The 18,226-nt window shown below is 33.3% G+C and overlaps 1 protein-coding gene across 3 annotated transcripts in view; it reads right to left on the bottom strand.

Annotated features, from left to right (window-relative positions):
• The window catches only part of KIF14 (kinesin family member 14), a 61,257-nt gene that overhangs the window by 25,513 nt on the left and 17,518 nt on the right, over nucleotides 1-18,226 (bottom strand). For all 3 annotated transcript variants that reach the window (XM_074222311.1, XM_074222313.1, XM_074222312.1), the window contains exons 7-20: nucleotides 17,844-17,874; nucleotides 17,168-17,275; nucleotides 16,644-16,760; nucleotides 16,186-16,301; nucleotides 12,560-12,732; nucleotides 11,204-11,351; nucleotides 10,881-10,944; nucleotides 8,151-8,335; nucleotides 6,950-7,052; nucleotides 6,407-6,567; nucleotides 5,352-5,499; nucleotides 4,618-4,770; nucleotides 2,852-2,978; nucleotides 535-628 (exon numbers count right to left, since the gene is read on the bottom strand). In XM_074222311.1, coding sequence (XP_074078412.1) covers nucleotides 535-628; nucleotides 2,852-2,978; nucleotides 4,618-4,770; nucleotides 5,352-5,499; nucleotides 6,407-6,567; nucleotides 6,950-7,052; nucleotides 8,151-8,335; nucleotides 10,881-10,944; nucleotides 11,204-11,351; nucleotides 12,560-12,732; nucleotides 16,186-16,301; nucleotides 16,644-16,760; nucleotides 17,168-17,275; nucleotides 17,844-17,874 — 1,728 coding nt within the window. The remainder of the gene's footprint in view (nucleotides 1-534; nucleotides 629-2,851; nucleotides 2,979-4,617; nucleotides 4,771-5,351; nucleotides 5,500-6,406; nucleotides 6,568-6,949; nucleotides 7,053-8,150; nucleotides 8,336-10,880; nucleotides 10,945-11,203; nucleotides 11,352-12,559; nucleotides 12,733-16,185; nucleotides 16,302-16,643; nucleotides 16,761-17,167; nucleotides 17,276-17,843; nucleotides 17,875-18,226) is intronic.

Below are 18,226 nucleotides of genomic sequence, written 5' to 3' on the forward strand. Positions count from 1 at the left end.
TTACCTAGCTGTGTGGCCTTGGGCAGGTCACTTAACCCCCATTGCCTTGCAAAAAAAACACCAAAACTCGAAAAAAACAAAAAATAAAAAGGAGTTCAGCAAAACTAATATACATGTCAATAATGCCTCATAATTCATGTAATACAGGTCCTGTAATGAAGCTTGTTTAGAACAATTATTCTTAACATAAACCTTGGGAACAAAAGACTTGCAAACAGAATTTGGGAAATGCATGAGTTTAGCACTGCTCTCTTCTCTTGCCTGACCACTGGTACAAAGCTAGTTCACCAATCACATATCCTCTAGATCATCGTGGATGGCTTTTCTGTTGTTCCTCATTACATTGCAAACTATCAGTGTCTAGTGTATTTGGGGTTACAGCCTGAACAAAGTTTTGGCAGAGTTCCTACAAAATTAAAATGTTGGGAATTTCCAGATAATTGTAGAAAACACAATTAAAGATAAAAGTTAGGGGGGAGGAGGATTGACAAGGATAGAAGGCATTTTACAGTCAACTAATAATACATTACTCACCTACAAAAAACATAACACTTTCCTAATTTGTTAGTAATAGTGTTGGCTTCTTGGATCATCATCGAGAGCTTCATGAAATTCCAATTAGGTTGAGCTAATGCAAAACAAAAATGATAAACTAAGTAAGAATTAGTAAATACGTTTCTCTAATAATAGCCAAATTTCCAAAAAGCTGTAAGAATTTTGAGGTATTCTCACACCTCTCAGACTGGCTAATATGACAGAAAGGATAATGATCATTGTTGGAAGGGTTGTGGGAAATCTGGGACACTATTATTGGTGGACATTATTATTGGTGGAGCTGTGAACTCATCCAACCTTTCTGGTGGTTTTTTGTTTAGGTTTTTTTTTTTTTGCAAGGCAAATGGGGTTAAGTGGCTTGCCCAAGGCCACACAGCTAGGTAATTATTAAGTGTCTGAGACCGGATTTGAACCCAGGTACTCCTGACTCCAGGGCCAGTGCTTTATCCACTATGCCACCTAGCTGCCCCTCATCCAACCTTTCTGGAGAGAAATTTGGATCTATGCCCAAAAGGCAACAAAAATGTGCATGCCCTTTGATCCAGCAATACCACTACTGGGTCTATACCCTAAGGAGAAGATGAAAAAGGGTTAAAAACATCACTTTAAAAACATCACTTGTACAAAAATATTCATAGCAGCCCTGTTTGTGGTGGCAAAGAATTGGAAATCAAGTAAATGTCCTTCAATTGGGGAATGGCATAGCAAACTGTGGTATATGTATGTCATGGAATACTATTGTTCTATTAGAAACCAGGAGGGATGGGAATTCAAGGAAGCCTGGAGGGATTTGCATGAACTGATGCTGAGCGAGATGAGCAGAACCAGAAAAACTCTGTACACCCTAACAGCAACATGGGGGTGATGATCAACCTTGATGGATTTGCTCATTCCATCAGTGCAACAATCAGGGACAATTTGGGGCTGTCTGCAATGGAGAATACCATCTGTATCCAGATAAAGAACCGTGGAGTTTGAACAAAGTTCAAGGACTATTCCCTTTAATTTAAGAAAAAAAAAACCCTGATATCTTATTGTCTGATCTTGTTATCTCTTATACTTTATGTTTCTTCCTTAAGGATATGATTTCTCTCTCATCACACTCAATTTGGATCAATGTGCCATGGAAACCATGTAAAGACTGACAAATTGCCTTCTGGGGGGGGGGGGGGAGTAAGATTAGGGGAAATTGTAAAACTCAAAATAAATAAAATCTTTAATAAAAAAAAGAATTTTGAGGTATTTACTAACCATAACTGACATTTATATAACATTGCATATTAAAGGACTTTACATGCATTATTTCATTTTAGTCTCACAATCTAATTGGATACTACAAGTATTATTATCTCCATTTTAAAGATGAAAAAGCTGAGAATACATAGTTAAGCAATTTGCTCATATCCACACAGTATGTGCCAGAACCTGGATTAAAATTCAAATCTTTCCTATTCTGAGTCCAATAGTCTATCCATTATGCATATTACTTTTCTTTTTAACTATTTAGTGCAGATGATAAGATGTATGGTTGTAGTATTGAAGATCCTAAACTTTACTTATCTGTGTAAAGGATCTTGTAGGCAAAGAATCTTTTTCTTTTTTTTTGAGATTAATAAAGAATGGAATTTATTTTGCCTCTCACCTAAGGCTATCACTCATATAAAAGAAAAAAATTGAGGAACAACATACTCAAGATGACAGTTATCAGATTACAAACAATCAAAGAAATCAGGTTCCATTTTTTTTTTGTTATACATAATGCAAAACATCAACAACCAGAAAACACACTGTGTGAAGCACTTGAAAATTGAAAGGGAAATCAGCCTGAATTTATTTGGTCTATATACTCTGAACACATGCTATACCGTTTTAAATTCCCTTGTTTTTAATCTAGTGTCTATAAAGACATAACAGGGTAAAGTCACAAGGAATTTCTTTTTCAATTAAACGTAAGCACTGTATTCATTTCCATTGAGAAAACAGCAGGATATATCAAGGTTCAACATGATGATACTAAGTCAGAAAGCTTTGCAATTTTATTCATGTTTTTACATTTCAGATTAGAGCAATCAGCTTAAGCTATAAACAACTTCACAATTAAAAAAGACTATCCATACTCTTCAAACAGCACTATCCTTATTAAATAATAAAAATTGCTCATACTTTGCAAGGAATCTTTTTTTTTTTAAATCTGTATCCTGGGCCTTTGTACACTATCTTACACATTTACTCATTTTTATAAGGTAATATACATAGCTTTACATTAAGATGCATACCAACATTCTCCATCACTTACTTGTAAACATTTTATCTTTGTTATTCAGATTCTGTTGTAGAGTCTGTACTTCTTTAACAATTTTCTGCTTCTCAGCCTCCAAAGCTTCAAGAATCTTTGCATGCCGAACAGTATGATCTTCTAAGGCCTAAATAATACCCATTTATATAGATTCAAACAAGAGATAAAGCCAAACAAAAATACAAACATACTGATGATACTTAAACTTTATAATTAAACTTTGTTTTGGAGCATATTATAAGGATATTAATTTAAGCTATAAAATTATACCAAGTTTGACTATATTTTTGCTTCATAAGAAATGCATTAAAGTTGTTTTTCATAGCAGAAGTTTAACTTTTTCCATCTAAAAATTCTGATGGAAGTAAAGCCTGCTAACAAACATATATAATCAGAAGCATTAGTGATCATGAAAAAGGTATTTCAGAGATTATTTAAAGAACATTTCTGGCATATATTCATTTCTGACCACTCATGTTGCCACCACTTTAGTTCAGAACAGGCCCTATTCACCCCTCACCTGGATTTTGAATTGGATTCCCAGTCTCAAGTCTAACCCATTTCAATCCATCCTCTGAACAGCTTCCAAAATGATCTTCCTATAAAGCACACATATCTATCCATGTCACCTCTCCTACCCCCTGATATAAATGCTAATAGCTCGTTATTTCCTTTGAAATCAAATATAAACTTTGATCTTTTCAACCTGTTCCCTTTTTAATTTTCAAGTTTTAAATATATGATTTTACTTCCCTCCACACACACTTTCTGATCCATTCAATCAAACCTCTTTACTATTCTATCACAGAGACACAGACACACAGACACAGACACAGACACACACACACACACACACACTCACCCCCTTTCTTCTGTCTCAATAATTTTATGCTGACTGGATTCCTCTGTTTCCTCTAAGACTTATCTCAAACACTATCAAGAAGGCCTTTCCCAGTCCCCTCAGCTGCTATATTACAGCTCTGTTCCATCTATTCTGAATATATCTTGTTACTGTATATGGTGTCTCCACATAATACAAGTTTCTTGAAGATAAAAGTTGTTTCTACTTTTTCTTTATATATCTAATGCTTAGCATAGTGCTTTGTGAATAGTAACCACTTAACAAAAGCTTCTTAATTGATAGACAACATGAAAAAATTCCATGTGCCACAAAATAAATTTTGAAGACAAACAGATATGAGGTTTTCATCAAATGATTATTTTAGAGATTGATAGCAAAAAGAAAAAAAGCTCTGTGAAAGGCATGATATTCCTTAGTTATGGAGATTATTTGGAAGAATCTTTGTCAAGTAGTTTGATATACTTGGTACTAGGAAGTAACCAATGCTGCTTTCTCCTCTAAAGAGGGGAAGAAAAAAAAAAAGAGAAAAAGAGATGAATTGAACAGGAGTCTGTCACTAAACTTGACCTACTGATCACATTAAACATTCCAACCAGAAATGAAAGATGGGGGGAAAGGGACCTACTAAATCTAGATAAGAAATGAAAAGTGGTAAGAGGAGGTATGAAGTCATGCATGTGTGGAGCTAGCCCTAGGCTTTATTCTCCTGGCTCTGAAGAACAGTGGAAGAAAGAAGCACCTACCAGAAGAATTCTGGCCTGAAAAGAAGGCACTTTCTTATTTGCATGCTTGTATTTTCATATCTCCTTGAGAACTTTTCAAAAACCACCTTTTTTCAAGATCCTAAATTAAGGAAAAAAGCCTTATGATTGATCAGATAAATTAGTTGTGGATTGGAAATTACCTGTTTTGTGGCCAAAGTTTCCATTTCTAAACGCTTCTTATTAACATGGACTTTTTGTTCAAGATGCTGTTTTGCTTTTTCTAATTCCTGTATTTTGTCATTGGCCTTCTTGTTGTTTATTTCCTGCATTTTCTTCCTCTCAGATTCTTCTTTCTTATAAACAACAACGACAACAACAACACAACCAGAGAACACAATAAATGCCATCTTCAAAGCAAGGATCCAAGTCCAACAAAAAGATCATGAATTAGGAAGATGAGTCCAAATCCTAGGTCAAAGATTTTGGGTAAAGTGACCTCAGCTTCCAACTAGATCAAAATGTTTTTTCCAGGTCTAACAATCAAAACTTTAGACAATGGATAAAAGACTTATGTTTACTAATGGATTAATAAACTATAAATAAGTATCAGTGCTTTTTTAATTTTAGGATCTTCCTCTTTAAAAAAGGTCTTGGAAATCCCAGAGAACTGGAGTATCAGATTGTAACTACTAATGTAACTCCAGCTACAAATCTCAGAAAATACATATTTTCTTTGCAGTTTTTCTTCTGCCCACAGCAATGACATTCTTTGCTGCCATTCTTCCTATAAAAGAGGGAATATAGGTATAAAGTTTGCCTATCCCACACACCTATTATTTGCCCAGGTTCTCCTGCACCCACATTCAAGGGGCAGGCTGATTACATCATACCATTAACATGAGGTTCTGGCAAACACTAAAAGTAAATTAATTACCAGTTCTGTTTCCAAGGCTTTTATTTTACTTTCATAGGCAGCTCTTTGAGAAGACAGTTCTTGCTGAGCCATTTCTTTTGCAATCTGAATTCCTTGCATCATTTCTTCCTTGGCTTTTAAGCGTGCCTCTTCTATTTCTGCTTCAAGTCTACAAAGTGGCAAGAAATTTATAGTATTCCTTTTCTAGCATTTTTGGTTGTCATGAAATAATTCCAAACCATGGTCAAATGTTTCTCATTGAACAATTATTTAAAATTATCCTAAAAAATTTATCTATTACAATATTGTACTTATTCTATAAAATTGCAATTTTTAGGCTGAGAGAATTTGCTCACATTCTGTAATATAAGGATATTTTACGTAAAAAGAAATTGATGATGGTTTCAACAAAAACTCCACATGGAGATCAAAAACAGCAAAGTCAACTTTTGGTTATATAACTTAAAAAAATAAAAATTCTGAAATAAAATGAAAATCATTCATTCTAGTTCATTATATTTCAAATTCCTTATTACAGGACTTAGAATTTGCTTTCTTGCCTCTGTGTGAAAAAAACAGGCTTTCTTTTTTTCTTCTGCTTTTAGTAAAGGCAGAGCAAAGAAATTAAAGAATACTGGACAGAGGCAAACAAAAACAGTATCAGACTTTCTTAAAGACACCACTGACAGCAGAATAAGGTTACGTTAAATCTGAGATGCAACAAAGTATACATACATACATATATATATATATATATATATATATATATATATATATATATATATATATATATATATATATATATATGTAGTCACTGAAGCATGCTGTCTAGAATATCCTAATCAAATCTGCCAAGGATTAATGTTTTTTGTCAGTAGCTGCTATTTGTACTACTATAAGAAGGATAGACAAGAATCCATAGAAATGTACATGCAGAAGTAAAGCTATTTTTAAAAGGGAAAACTTACCAACTAGCAGAAAAAAACTGAATACTAGATGGTAGCATAATGTATCACCATACATCTATTCTGTACATACAGAGTTTGACACCTAATACTAGCAATAGTAATACTTACTGTGATCTCTGAGCCATAAGCAATTCATTTTTAGCAAACTCAAAGTCTTTTGGACCATCATTTGTAAGAACAGACCCACAAAATGATATTTTTCCTTTCTGTACTTCTACTGGATGATTAAATCTAAAATAATGATCTCCACCAAGAATGACACGATCACCCTAAAAAGGATAAAAAAGGCACAAATTTAACTAAATGAGATTACTTGAATGTTGGGGTAATTAAAAAGAAGGATCAATTTAGAAAAACAAGAGAGGATAAATCATGCTCAACAATTTTATAGTTTATTAAAAACTTAACAGCAATGTTGACTTTTTTTTTTTGGCAAGGCAATGGGGTTAAGGGACTTGCCCAAGAACACACAGCAAGGCAATTATTAAGTATCTGAGGCCAGATTTAAACTCAGGTTGTCCAGACTTCAGGGCTGGTGCTCTAGCCACTGCGCCACCTAGCTGTCCCACAATGTTAACTTTTTAAAGATAATATTGATTTCAAATATTTTTAAAATACATAGAAATTAATTTTTTGTATTAATTAACTTACATGATGCAGAAGTGTACATTCTGAAATATGTTTTCCATTTACATATGTTTTTGCATCTCCTAGTGGAATAATATTGACTGTTCCATCAAAATTTTCAATAATACTATTAAAATAAAAAGCAAAATTATTAAAAGTGTACGATGATCAAAAGAGAAAACTGACTATTCTAATCAGGCTTCTTGTGAAGTTAAAGTTTATATTTAAAGTAACATCAGAATCAATATATTTGCATGAAGAAATTAAGCATTGCATTGATATTAAAAATATTTTTAATTATGATGAGCAAGAAAAAAATCAGATCCAGTTAAGAAGTCTATACATAAGAAACAATTCCATCACCATCAAATTAGAAAACTTTAGGGCTTATGACAGAACTCACTGTTGACATTCCAAAACATTTTCATTTATTACAAAAATCTAGGTCATTTTCAACATAAAATTAAAAAATTCACAAAAGTTAATTAGATTTTCTTTTAATTAAAGTCTCTGGTTTATATATTTTCAAAGTAAACAAAGTTACACAGTGCTGGCATGGAAGAGGAAAGGGCCATGGTGATGGGACAGGTTGGGATGAATCAGGCCTGGAGATACAGCTGAGGGTCCCCTCAGAGAGGTCTCTAAGGAGATATGTGCAAAAAGCAGGTGATGATGAAAATGACCCTAATGAAGAACAAAGAAAGTTGCATGAGCTGCAAGCTGAACTTGAAGACGATCCAGATATGGTAAAAAACTATAAGGTTCTGGAGAAAAACATTCCATCTTTTTGGCATGATGTCATCTAGAACACCAGTCTGGATATTATAAAAAAACAAGTTTATTTCCTTTTATTTTATTCAAAGAATATCTTTTTTCTAGACTATCAATGTAATATCCTAAGCAAAACATGAATAAATTGGCACCATTCATATTTATAAGACAGTACTCTAGAGCACACTAAACAGAGCTGAAAAAAAAGGAAGGACAATTAAGAACTGTCACTGATAGATAAGTTCTATCATATCCTCAATAGTCATGTAGGGATTCTCAAGATTAAAAAAAAAATGAAAAATAGTAGCTTTATATATAGAAAAATGTAGTGTACATGTGGATATGTAAGTATTTTAAACTATAACTACTTTATAGATTTTTAAAATTAAAGTGAAAGACTCAATGGTTTTAAAAAAAAATCTTTTAAAAATACTCTTTTTGTGAAATAACATACCAGTGATCATCAGCAATTAGCACTCCTGATAACTGAATATCATGATCTGAGTTTGGTTTGTACTTCCCAACAGTAGTTTTTCCTTCTTTTATCATATAGAGTAACATCTCTGATAGTTGTGGATCTTCATTAAGATTTACAAGGTTTGGTAAACGGTTATCCATTTGGAATGTAATTCCTGCTTTCTAGGTATATTCATTTAAAAAGAAAATGAACTTAATTAGATTCAACAATGTTTCCACTTGTTTAAAATGAAAATTCTACCTTTTGAGCTGCAGCTCAAATGTCTAACCTTAGAATGTCCCCAAATGCCTATCAGAAATCTCAAACTCCACAAGTTTAAAATGGAACTCAGTTCCCCCACCCCCCCCAAACCCATCTTTATTCCAAATTTCTCATTTGTATCAACGGTACCACCAGGTAGTCACCAGGTTTAGAACCTTTGTGCTCTTCTTGACAACTGATCAATAGCCAGTTACTAATTTTTTTCATTCTTAGTTCTATAGCATCTCTCAAATACAAACCCTTATCTTCCATTCACAGTCACCACCTTAGTTCAGACCCTTGTAATCTCTTACCTGTATAATTTCTTGTTTTTGTTTTGTTTGGAGTTTTTTGCAAGGCAATGGGGTTAAGTGGCTTGCCCAAGGCCACACAGCTAGGTCATTATTAAGTGTCTAAGGCCACATTTGAACTCAGGTACTCCTGACTCCAGGACCAGTGCTCTATCCACTGCACCCCCTAGCCGCCCCTTACCTGTATAATTTCAATGACCCTCTAACTGGGGTTCTCTGCCTCACATCTCTCTGCACTCCAATTCATCCTTCACACAGTTACTAAAGTGATTTCTCAAAGTATATAGGTCACTACCCTACTCAATATTCTCCATTGACTCCCTAAGGCCACTAGGATCAAATATAAAGTCCTATTTTGCTTTTAAATCCTTTCTAACCTTAGTATACACAATTCCTCTTTCCATACTCTATGGTCCAACCCCAACTGACCTTCTTGTTATTCCTTATACATGACTCTTCATCTCTGATCTCTGGGCCTTTGTATCCTGTACCTGAAACATTTTCCCATTTTTGCCTCTGCCTCTCAGAATCCCATTTCCTTTGAAAGTCTATTCAAGAGTTTATCTCTCCAAAAAGCCTTTCTTAATTTCCCCAGCTGCTAGTGCCCTAGTCCCTATATTTACCTTTTGTATACCTATTTAAATATGTTATCTCTTCTGATAGTCCTTGCCCTACAAAGTGATTGCAGTTTCATTTTTAACCTTTGCATACTAAGCACAGTTGCTGGCACACTGTTTGCATTTAAAAATGTTTGTTAAGAAACTAACATTCTAGGGGTGGCTAGGTGGCACAGTGGATAGAGCCCAGGCCCTGGAGTCAGGAGGACTTGAGTTCAAATCTGATCTCAGATAATTAATTACCTAGCTGTGTGGCCTTGGGCAAGCCACTTAACCCCATTAACATGCAAAAAAGAAAGAAAGAAAGAAAGAAAAGAAACCAACATTTTGCAGGAAGTTTCAAAATAGAAAACAAAAAACAAACATACTTAATTTATAATCTCCTTTTACTTCTCCATTACTCTTTTTTTGGGAGGGGAGGTTTTGTGGGCAAGACTGAGGTTAAGTGACTTGTCCAAGGTCACACAGCTAAGTAATTATTTTAAGTGTTTGAGGCCAGATTTGAACTCAAGTCCTCCTGACTCCAGGGTCTGTGCTATATCCATTGCGCCACCAAGTTGCCCCTTCTCTATTACTCTTAATGGCACCATCAATACTCTGGTTACCCAATTTAAAGAACCTTAAAGTTATTTTTGAGACCTCTTTCTTCTAGCATACTCCACTTAAACATACCAAATCCTATCAATTCTTCCATTCTAATATCCTTTACATTCATTTCTTCCCTTTTATTTCCACAACCACCACCCTAGATCACATACCTAGACTATGCTATGAGCCACCTCACTGAATAGCCTTCCAGTTTTCAAACTCTCACACCTTCGAAATCATCTTGTAAACAGCTCTGAGATAACCTTGGCCCTCATAATACTGACAAACCTTCAGGATCTACAGAATAAGTCCAAAATCCTTAGCCAGCAATTTAAAGTGAGATGCAATGTTTAAGTGTTTAAATACACAATTTGGCACCTACTTTTTCAAGTTTATTTCCTTCTACTGCCCAGCACAAATTCTTGGAAAAGGTATCCACCAATCAAAAGACTATACCTTTTCCCCCCTTTCAAGCATTTCCCTCACTCTCTTACTAGCAAAAATCATAACCGAATTCTAAAATCCAGCTCAAATTCTGCTTCCTTCATGCATCCTTCCCTGGGGAGAGCTAACCTTAAATAGAATTTCGTTCTCCTTCCTCTGAACTCATGAAATATTTGTTTGTGCTATTTATTTTATAGTTAAATTTATTGCTTTTTATTAGCTATTTATGTGTGATTGTGCCTTATTCTTTTTTTTAATTTTATTTATTTAAAGCAATGAAGTTAAGTGACTTGCCCAAGGTCACACAGGCAATTATTAAGTGAATTAGGCCAGATTTGAACTCCTGCCTCCAGGGTCAGTGCTCTACTCACTGCATCACCTAGCTACCCCACATTGTACCTTATTCTAACAACTAACTTGTATACTCCTGGGGGGGCACTGGCTAGAGGCTTATCATCCTTGCTATTTCCAAAGCAACTAGCTTTTGTCTCAGATTAAAGTAGTACCTGTAACTCCTTTGTTTCTTGAAGTTTTCTTTTTTCTGCTTGTTCAAATTTTTCTCTCCATGCCCTTTCCAGAAAGAAATTAATTAATTGAGTTCCATATTACAACACATAAGAAAGAATATCCTGATTACAAGGGATGCTAAAATTGAATAAATTACCTATGGAATGTGGGAAAATTTTTATTCTGAAAGTATTTTGAAATAGAACAGATTAATCCCATTTTTTTGGAAAACAGGGGAATGGACTTGGTGCCTGGGAAAAATTTCTACTAGTTCTAAGATTTCTGCAATACATACATTTAAAGTTTAAAATAATTACTCCACCTTTGCATTTCTGCTATATCCCTTTCTTGTTGATGAAGTTTCATTCTTAAGGAAGTTATTTCTTGCTGGAAGCGTCTGTATCGTTCAGGGTCAATATGCCGAGAGTTTCGTTGAGCAGTTTTCAGCTTTTCAATTTCTGCTTTTAGTTCTAAATATTTTCACCAAAAGAAACATTCAAACATGATTACTATATGGCTGAAGGTGTATTCTTTATTTGTACTTTTAAATCTTTGTTTTTTGTTTTTAAAGCATTCTTAATGTAGAAAAATACATTTTATCTTAATTTTTGATAAGTGATATTTAGAATGAATTTAAAAGTGTTTCCATATCAACAAAAAGGTGACAAATTAAAGAAACAAGATAGTATACTATAGTTGTATAAAAGAAAATGAATAACAAACATTTTAAACAGCATAAACAAAGAATGTAGTTTACAAAATCCTTCCAGATGGCTAAGTTTTCTAAAATGTTTGCTGATTATGACTATTATGAATATGCAAGTTCTTAACTAATCTCTGATAAAAATTTTTCTAAAAAATTTCAAGACAATAATTTAAGATAATTATCTTTCTGTCCAGAAATATTTCTCTAGAGATTTCCTAAAAGATTTGCTCTAATGAGGACTATCATTTGCCCTCATTTCATAAAACAGAGATAGTTGGCAGGGGAGGTATGTATTGCAGAATACAAAGTCTATGGTTCTCATTTTTCCCCAGATCAACTTCTATATAAAACTGCAGGCAGTGAGAGGAGATGGGACCATGGAGAAAGGGATCCTTATGCAACCAAAATAATGGTCTCATTTTCAAAAAGAATCATTCAACAAGGAAGGGCTCTGTTATTTGTAGAATACATAAATCAATATATGAATTAGAATTATTAGGAGAATAGAAGAAAATACCTTAGAAAAGCTAAAAACAGAAATGCAAACCTAAGTTGTTTCTAAGTCACTTAACTAAGCCAAATAAAGTAAGAATGAAGAACCCAGGGATGGCAATAAAGAAAAAAGATTCAAGAAAAAAGGTGGGGCTAAGGGCAAGAATGAGAATTTTTACAGTTTGGAATGCAAAAATATGCAGCAAAAATCAGGAGTTCCTTGAAAATGACAGGTAAGTGAATTAAAAGTCCCAGCATTTCCTGACTGAACTTTTCTTGGACTCCACTACTGTCATCCTTGGATTTCTATTTTGGCTTGCTTAGTCTCCTCATTTTTTCATTCTCCCTCTATCATACTGGGATAATGCTAAAATCAGGAAGTAAGAAAAAATAATGGACATTTATAATGTTGACTTCAGTTTTGAAATCATTTAGAAGGCTAACATTACATCTATATGTTGACATAAAAATATTATTCACCTCTAATTAACTTGGCATTCATATCCTCATTTACTTTAGCAATGTTGATTATCAGGCGGGCTTGATTAGCATATCGAAGTGTGCTTAATGTTTCTTCTATGTTAGTAGCAGCAGGGCTAATTGTAGCAATCATTGCAGTTTTTGAATTTCCACCTAAGCTTTCTTTTAACAACCTTTAAGAAAAAAAAAGTAATAGTCTTTAACTTTGTAGCAGTGATTTTCTAATATCATAAAATCAACCTAATATAATATATGCTATAACAGATTAAATGCTATTTTGAGGAATTTGAAAATATGTGATTTATGTAAGAAAGTCATGAAAAAGCTATTTTCTCAGCCAATTTTTAGTTTTTATCACAAAGAAGCATTTTAAGGCAAATTTTTAAAATAAAGTTATTAGCATCTATTGGATTATTATATGCCTAGGTGAGAGGTGGGATGTTGTTACATTCTGCACTAAAGCCTTATAACAAGCAAGTTGTCTTGCTTCATTCCAGTTCTTGGTTATCAGTTTATAAACTATATCCCCATTATTTAAAAGTTCCTGATTTATGCTGAGCAAGAATTTTTGCATTGCTTCCTATTTTTTAACCCCTTACACAGTTAAAAGGATTTTTTTTCCCCTTTTTGAATTGTACCTTTAAGAAATATAAGGAAATTTGGCACTATTTATTCTTTTTAAGATATCAATCATGACAATTCTAAAATCACCATTCACATAATCTGAATAAAATATTACAGTACATTAAATTATGTGTTTTTGGATTAAACATGTTAAATAGTCTAATTAGCAATGTAAAGTTGATTCCCACTTGAGGGGATTTGCAACATTAAAAAATATGAACTTCCTTTACAAGAGGTGATAGAAAACAAATTTTTGAAAAAAATTATAGTAAATGAACTGACACTTCATTTACATCCCAAGAAATAGGTTAGTTTTGCAAGAAAAAAAATTGCTAAAATAACAATGAGAGGGCCTGAGATTCCCTAGTAGTACAAATGACATTAAATTTGCTTTTATTGAAAATTTTTCAAGTCAAAAAATTTCAATATATCAAATTAATGAAACATCCTATAAGTCACATTATTCCCTCAATTCAAAAAAGTTTTTATTGACTATCTAGTTTTTTAAAAAAAAAAAGGACCTGTGAGGAAAGAAATAATGAACTAAAGTTGAAAAGAATAGAATAGAAAAAAGAAAAATCAGAAAATCTTAGAGTGGAAAAAGGATCTCAAAGGCCACCTAGTACTCAACAACATATACCTAAACCAGAATTCCCTCAACATTATAACCAATAAATGTTCACCTAGCTTTTGCTTTCAGTGAATTCACTTTCAGTGAATATCTTTAACATAATTGTACATGTAAAAATCAATACCAGATTATTTGCTGTCAAGAGGAGGGGGGTAGGGAGGAAGAGAGGGAGAAAATGTAGAGCTCAAAATCTTACAAAAAATAAATGTTAAAAACTATCTTTACATGTAATTAAAATAAAGAAAAATCACAAATAAATGAATGAAAAAATAAAGTCTTATAGTAAGAAGGAACCCACTGCTCCTAAAACAGGCTTTCCTTTTCTCTTTGGGAAGATCACAACAGAACACATATTAAAATTACAGCCTAGATAGTTTTCAAATGTACTTATTCCTTGATATACTTTCCCCATCCTAAACTTGTGAAGTTGATCTATCAAACCCAGGCACTTATCCCTATTATTCAACTGAGCCCATTCATCTAGAGATGGTCAAGATCTTGTAAAAATAAATCCTAACTGTTGTCTAATGCTAGCTATCCCTCCCAACTTTGTGTGATCTGCAAATACGATGAGCAAGTTAACTATGTTTATTCAGGTTTCTGATAAAATGCTAAAAGGCAGAGACCAAGGTCAAACAAAGATCCTTAGAGGACTTCACTAGAGAATTCTTATCATGCTAACATACATTAACAATAACTTTTTGGTTACAGTCAACCAGTTCTGAAATTATTTATCTACACTATTACCAAGCCAACAACACTTCATCTTTTCATCATTTTGTTCTATTCTTTTCCATTATAAAGCTCCTTTTTCTTGGCAGAGAAAACAAAGAGAAAATAAGTTTAAGTGGTTCTGCCTTCTATCTATATTAAGTTATTATCTCACTCAGCCTGAATATGAATCCCATCTCTTTGAGTCATCTTTTCCCTCAGTATAGTAAAAACAACATCAACAAAATTCCACATTTCTGTGTCAAGCTTTCATTCCTGGTTTCATCTCATTCTAGCAATCTTTTTTTTTAATTTTTTAAAAAAATTTTATTTATTGGGGCGGCTAGGTGGTGCGGTAGATAGAGCACTGGCTCTGGAGTCAAGAGTACCTGAGTTCAAATCTGGCCTCAGACACTTAATAATTACCTAGCTGTGTGGCCTTGGGCAAGCCACTTAACCCCCATTTGCCTTGCAAAAACCTTAAAAAAAATTTTTTTTTATTTATTTAAAGCAATGGGATTAAGTGACCTTGCACAAGGTCACACAGCTAGATAATTATTAAGTGTCTGAGGCCGGATTTAAATTCAGGTCCTCCTGACTCCAGGCTGGTGCTCTATCCACTGTGCCACCTAGCTGCCCTCATTCTAGCACTCTTGATGCTATTTTTTTTTTTTTTTTTTAGTTTTTGCAAGGCAATGGGGTTAAGTGGCTTGCCCAAGGCCACACAGCTAGGTAATTATTAAGTGTCTGAGGCCGGATTTGAACCCAGGTACTCCTGACTCCAGGGCTGGTCCTTTATCCACTGCGCCACCTAGCCACCCCTCTTGATGCTATTCTAACAGGAACTGCCCATAGTTCAGGATTCCTTCTTGTTAACTGCCTTTGCTTCTAGCTTCCACACATGACTTTCTAAAATTTAGTTGACAAATTTCCTGCATAGCTACCTGGTATTTATCTTTAGATATTTCTTCCTTTTCCTACTGTGATTGTCATCTTTGTGTCATTAGAATTTAATCTCATTTCTCCTAGTCTAATTTCTGCTATAAAGTTTTAGCCCATGGGATCTTCTGTGTTTCTCTGCACCTATTGAAATCGGGTCTCCTAGGAGTTGAATTTTATTTCAGACTATATACCTGGTTTTCTCTCTCACACTATCAGAAATTCTAAAGGGGACCAATCACCTTCCTTCTCCCCCACCAAGGTCCTCATCATTTTCTCCCTGAAAACAAGTTGATGTGAATGAGGTCTAAAAATAGCAGAACAATTTTTTTCATTTATTGATGTATGAGGAATATTATCTCTTTCAATAAGTTTCAAAATCCATGAAAGTCAGGTTATTCCCTATAGGCTTCCAGGTAATAATTCCACTGCAAACATCAATTGCAAAGTCACATCTCTGTAAAGTGGAAAAACAGTCCTGCTTCCAAATGCTTAGGGAATGCTCTAAATACTATATTTTTGAACTAAGAGATAGACATATTAATAATCACTGTGATAGCACAAAAACACATGTAGTACATGTTATCTTACTGCTAAACAAAATAAGAATTTAAAAGATAATTCACAGAATATTATAAGAATAATATATATATATACATTACTTTTCCCCTTAGTCAATGAGTTATTTTATATAATACTTTGTACTTCAAAATATACTTACCATGTAAGAACAGATTCACGATATGGAATAAAAACTCTTTTTCGGTTTGCTTGCTCAGAGAGAGCAGAAATAACCTTTCCCAAAGTTAGGAGTGACTTGTTAATACTCACACCTTCCTAAAATAAAAAAAGAGCACAAAAAATTAACTGACATCACAATAATGTCACTTCATCTAGGTCCCCAAAATAATTTTTTAATGGGTTGACTAAATAAAATTTCTCTTCCACTATATAACTGCCACCTCAGTTATGATTCAAAAGTCTATAAACAATATTACTTTGAAAAAGTAGTTATATAATTAAAAACAACTTAAGACCACAGTTCCACATCATAGCATAGAAGTATATTTCCATAAAATGCAAATTAAAATGACTGCCATTTGAAACTCTTGTGGACTCCTATAGATGTAACAATCTTTAACCTAAGTTGCATCAAAATCTAACATGAAAAACGCTCACCTTTAGCAGCTCCCCACTAGTCTGAGTTGTCGAGCAGCGCTCACTGCCTGCCAAGTCAATTAGATTTATGTGACTGATGATCCTATGATCATGCTCTTCCCCTTCCACAAATTCTGTCTGTAGTAAAAAATAGTGAAAATCTGCTCTAAAATCAGAGTCAGTTATACCAAGGCATAAAAACCTTCAAAAAGATAATAATTATACAACATTACTAACTCTATTTTCAGAATTATTCATTCCTATTTTTTTTGTGATGTGGCAAGTTCATCATGTAATAAAGCAGTCACATTCTATTCAAAAAACAAAATAAAGATAGAATTGAACTCTATAAGTGAAAGAAAAAAACAACAAAAGAAAAAGAATTAATTTTTTTTGCTTTGAAAGGCATTACAAACTATTAACTATATTAACAGCATGAACCTCCTGGTCATATACTATTGACGGTCTTCTTTATATTATCTGCTATATTATTATACTTTCAATTTCACTATTAGTACATATGCAAATCAATCATCAAAAAGTACCTTTGTTTGGGTCATCACCAAAGTAAAAACTGAATGTGAACGGGAACTTTTGTCATTCATACCAGTGGCAGCAGTTGCTCTTTGCTTATTTCCCAGTTCAAGCCAACTCTAAGTGAAAAATTAAAATTAAATTTAAAAAAGAGGAAAGAGAGCTAAATAACAAAATAAAGAAAAGACCAGTCTTGTGGCACCACAGTGAAGAGACTGCAATTTTTAGAATTAGGAGACCTAGGTTTGAATCCCTCTACTACTCAGATATGTGACTAAGGTCAGTCTCTTAAGCTCTCAGAAGACTATCATAAAGAAAGTTCTTTACAACCTTTAAAGTGATTATAAGGAAGTTATTATCAGAACTGCGATATTTTCATCAGTTTTTAATCTCCCTTTCTTATTTCTTCTCTCAAATAAATCCTGACTGGATAATGATACTATTAACTTTAAAAATGTAATTTTATTTTTGAGGACTGATGTTAGAGAAATATATTTTTATACAAAAGAGGCAATATACTTCTATCTATAAAATATGGATAAAAAATAATCACAATATTGACCAGTTGTACATGCTATAAGTAGTTAAGGATTAAAAATATACAAGAACAACAATTTTATAAGCAAGTCATCTATGCAAATGCTGCTTTGTTTTTTTTTAAATAAACAGATATTAATTAGATCTTACCTGAACATCAGAGTAAGAACTCACAACATTCCTATTTTTTGAAAAAATAGAAAGGAAAAAGAGATCTCACTAAAGATAATTCTAATTTTTTTCATAAAACACAAATCAGTTTTCAAATATAGTTATCTTCAAACACATGGCTGCAATAATTCACAGATTCATTTTGTGATTTTTTTTTCCTATTTGTAGGAACACATTTGTATAGGATAGGAAATAAAATGATAACTCAATCTTGGAGAAAATGAAGAAAGAAGAAAAAATACTACAATAATCCATACTATAACTGCAACCTAAAATTCTATGTCTATGCTTATCTGACTTCAGAACAATTGTTCTAATCTCTCAAAAGGTAATTTTGCTCTCCTCTTTGAAGAAACATAGGA

This window comes from Macrotis lagotis, chromosome 2, assembly GCF_037893015.1.
Source record: "Macrotis lagotis isolate mMagLag1 chromosome 2, bilby.v1.9.chrom.fasta, whole genome shotgun sequence".
Lineage (NCBI taxonomy): Eukaryota > Metazoa > Chordata > Mammalia > Peramelemorphia > Peramelidae > Macrotis > Macrotis lagotis.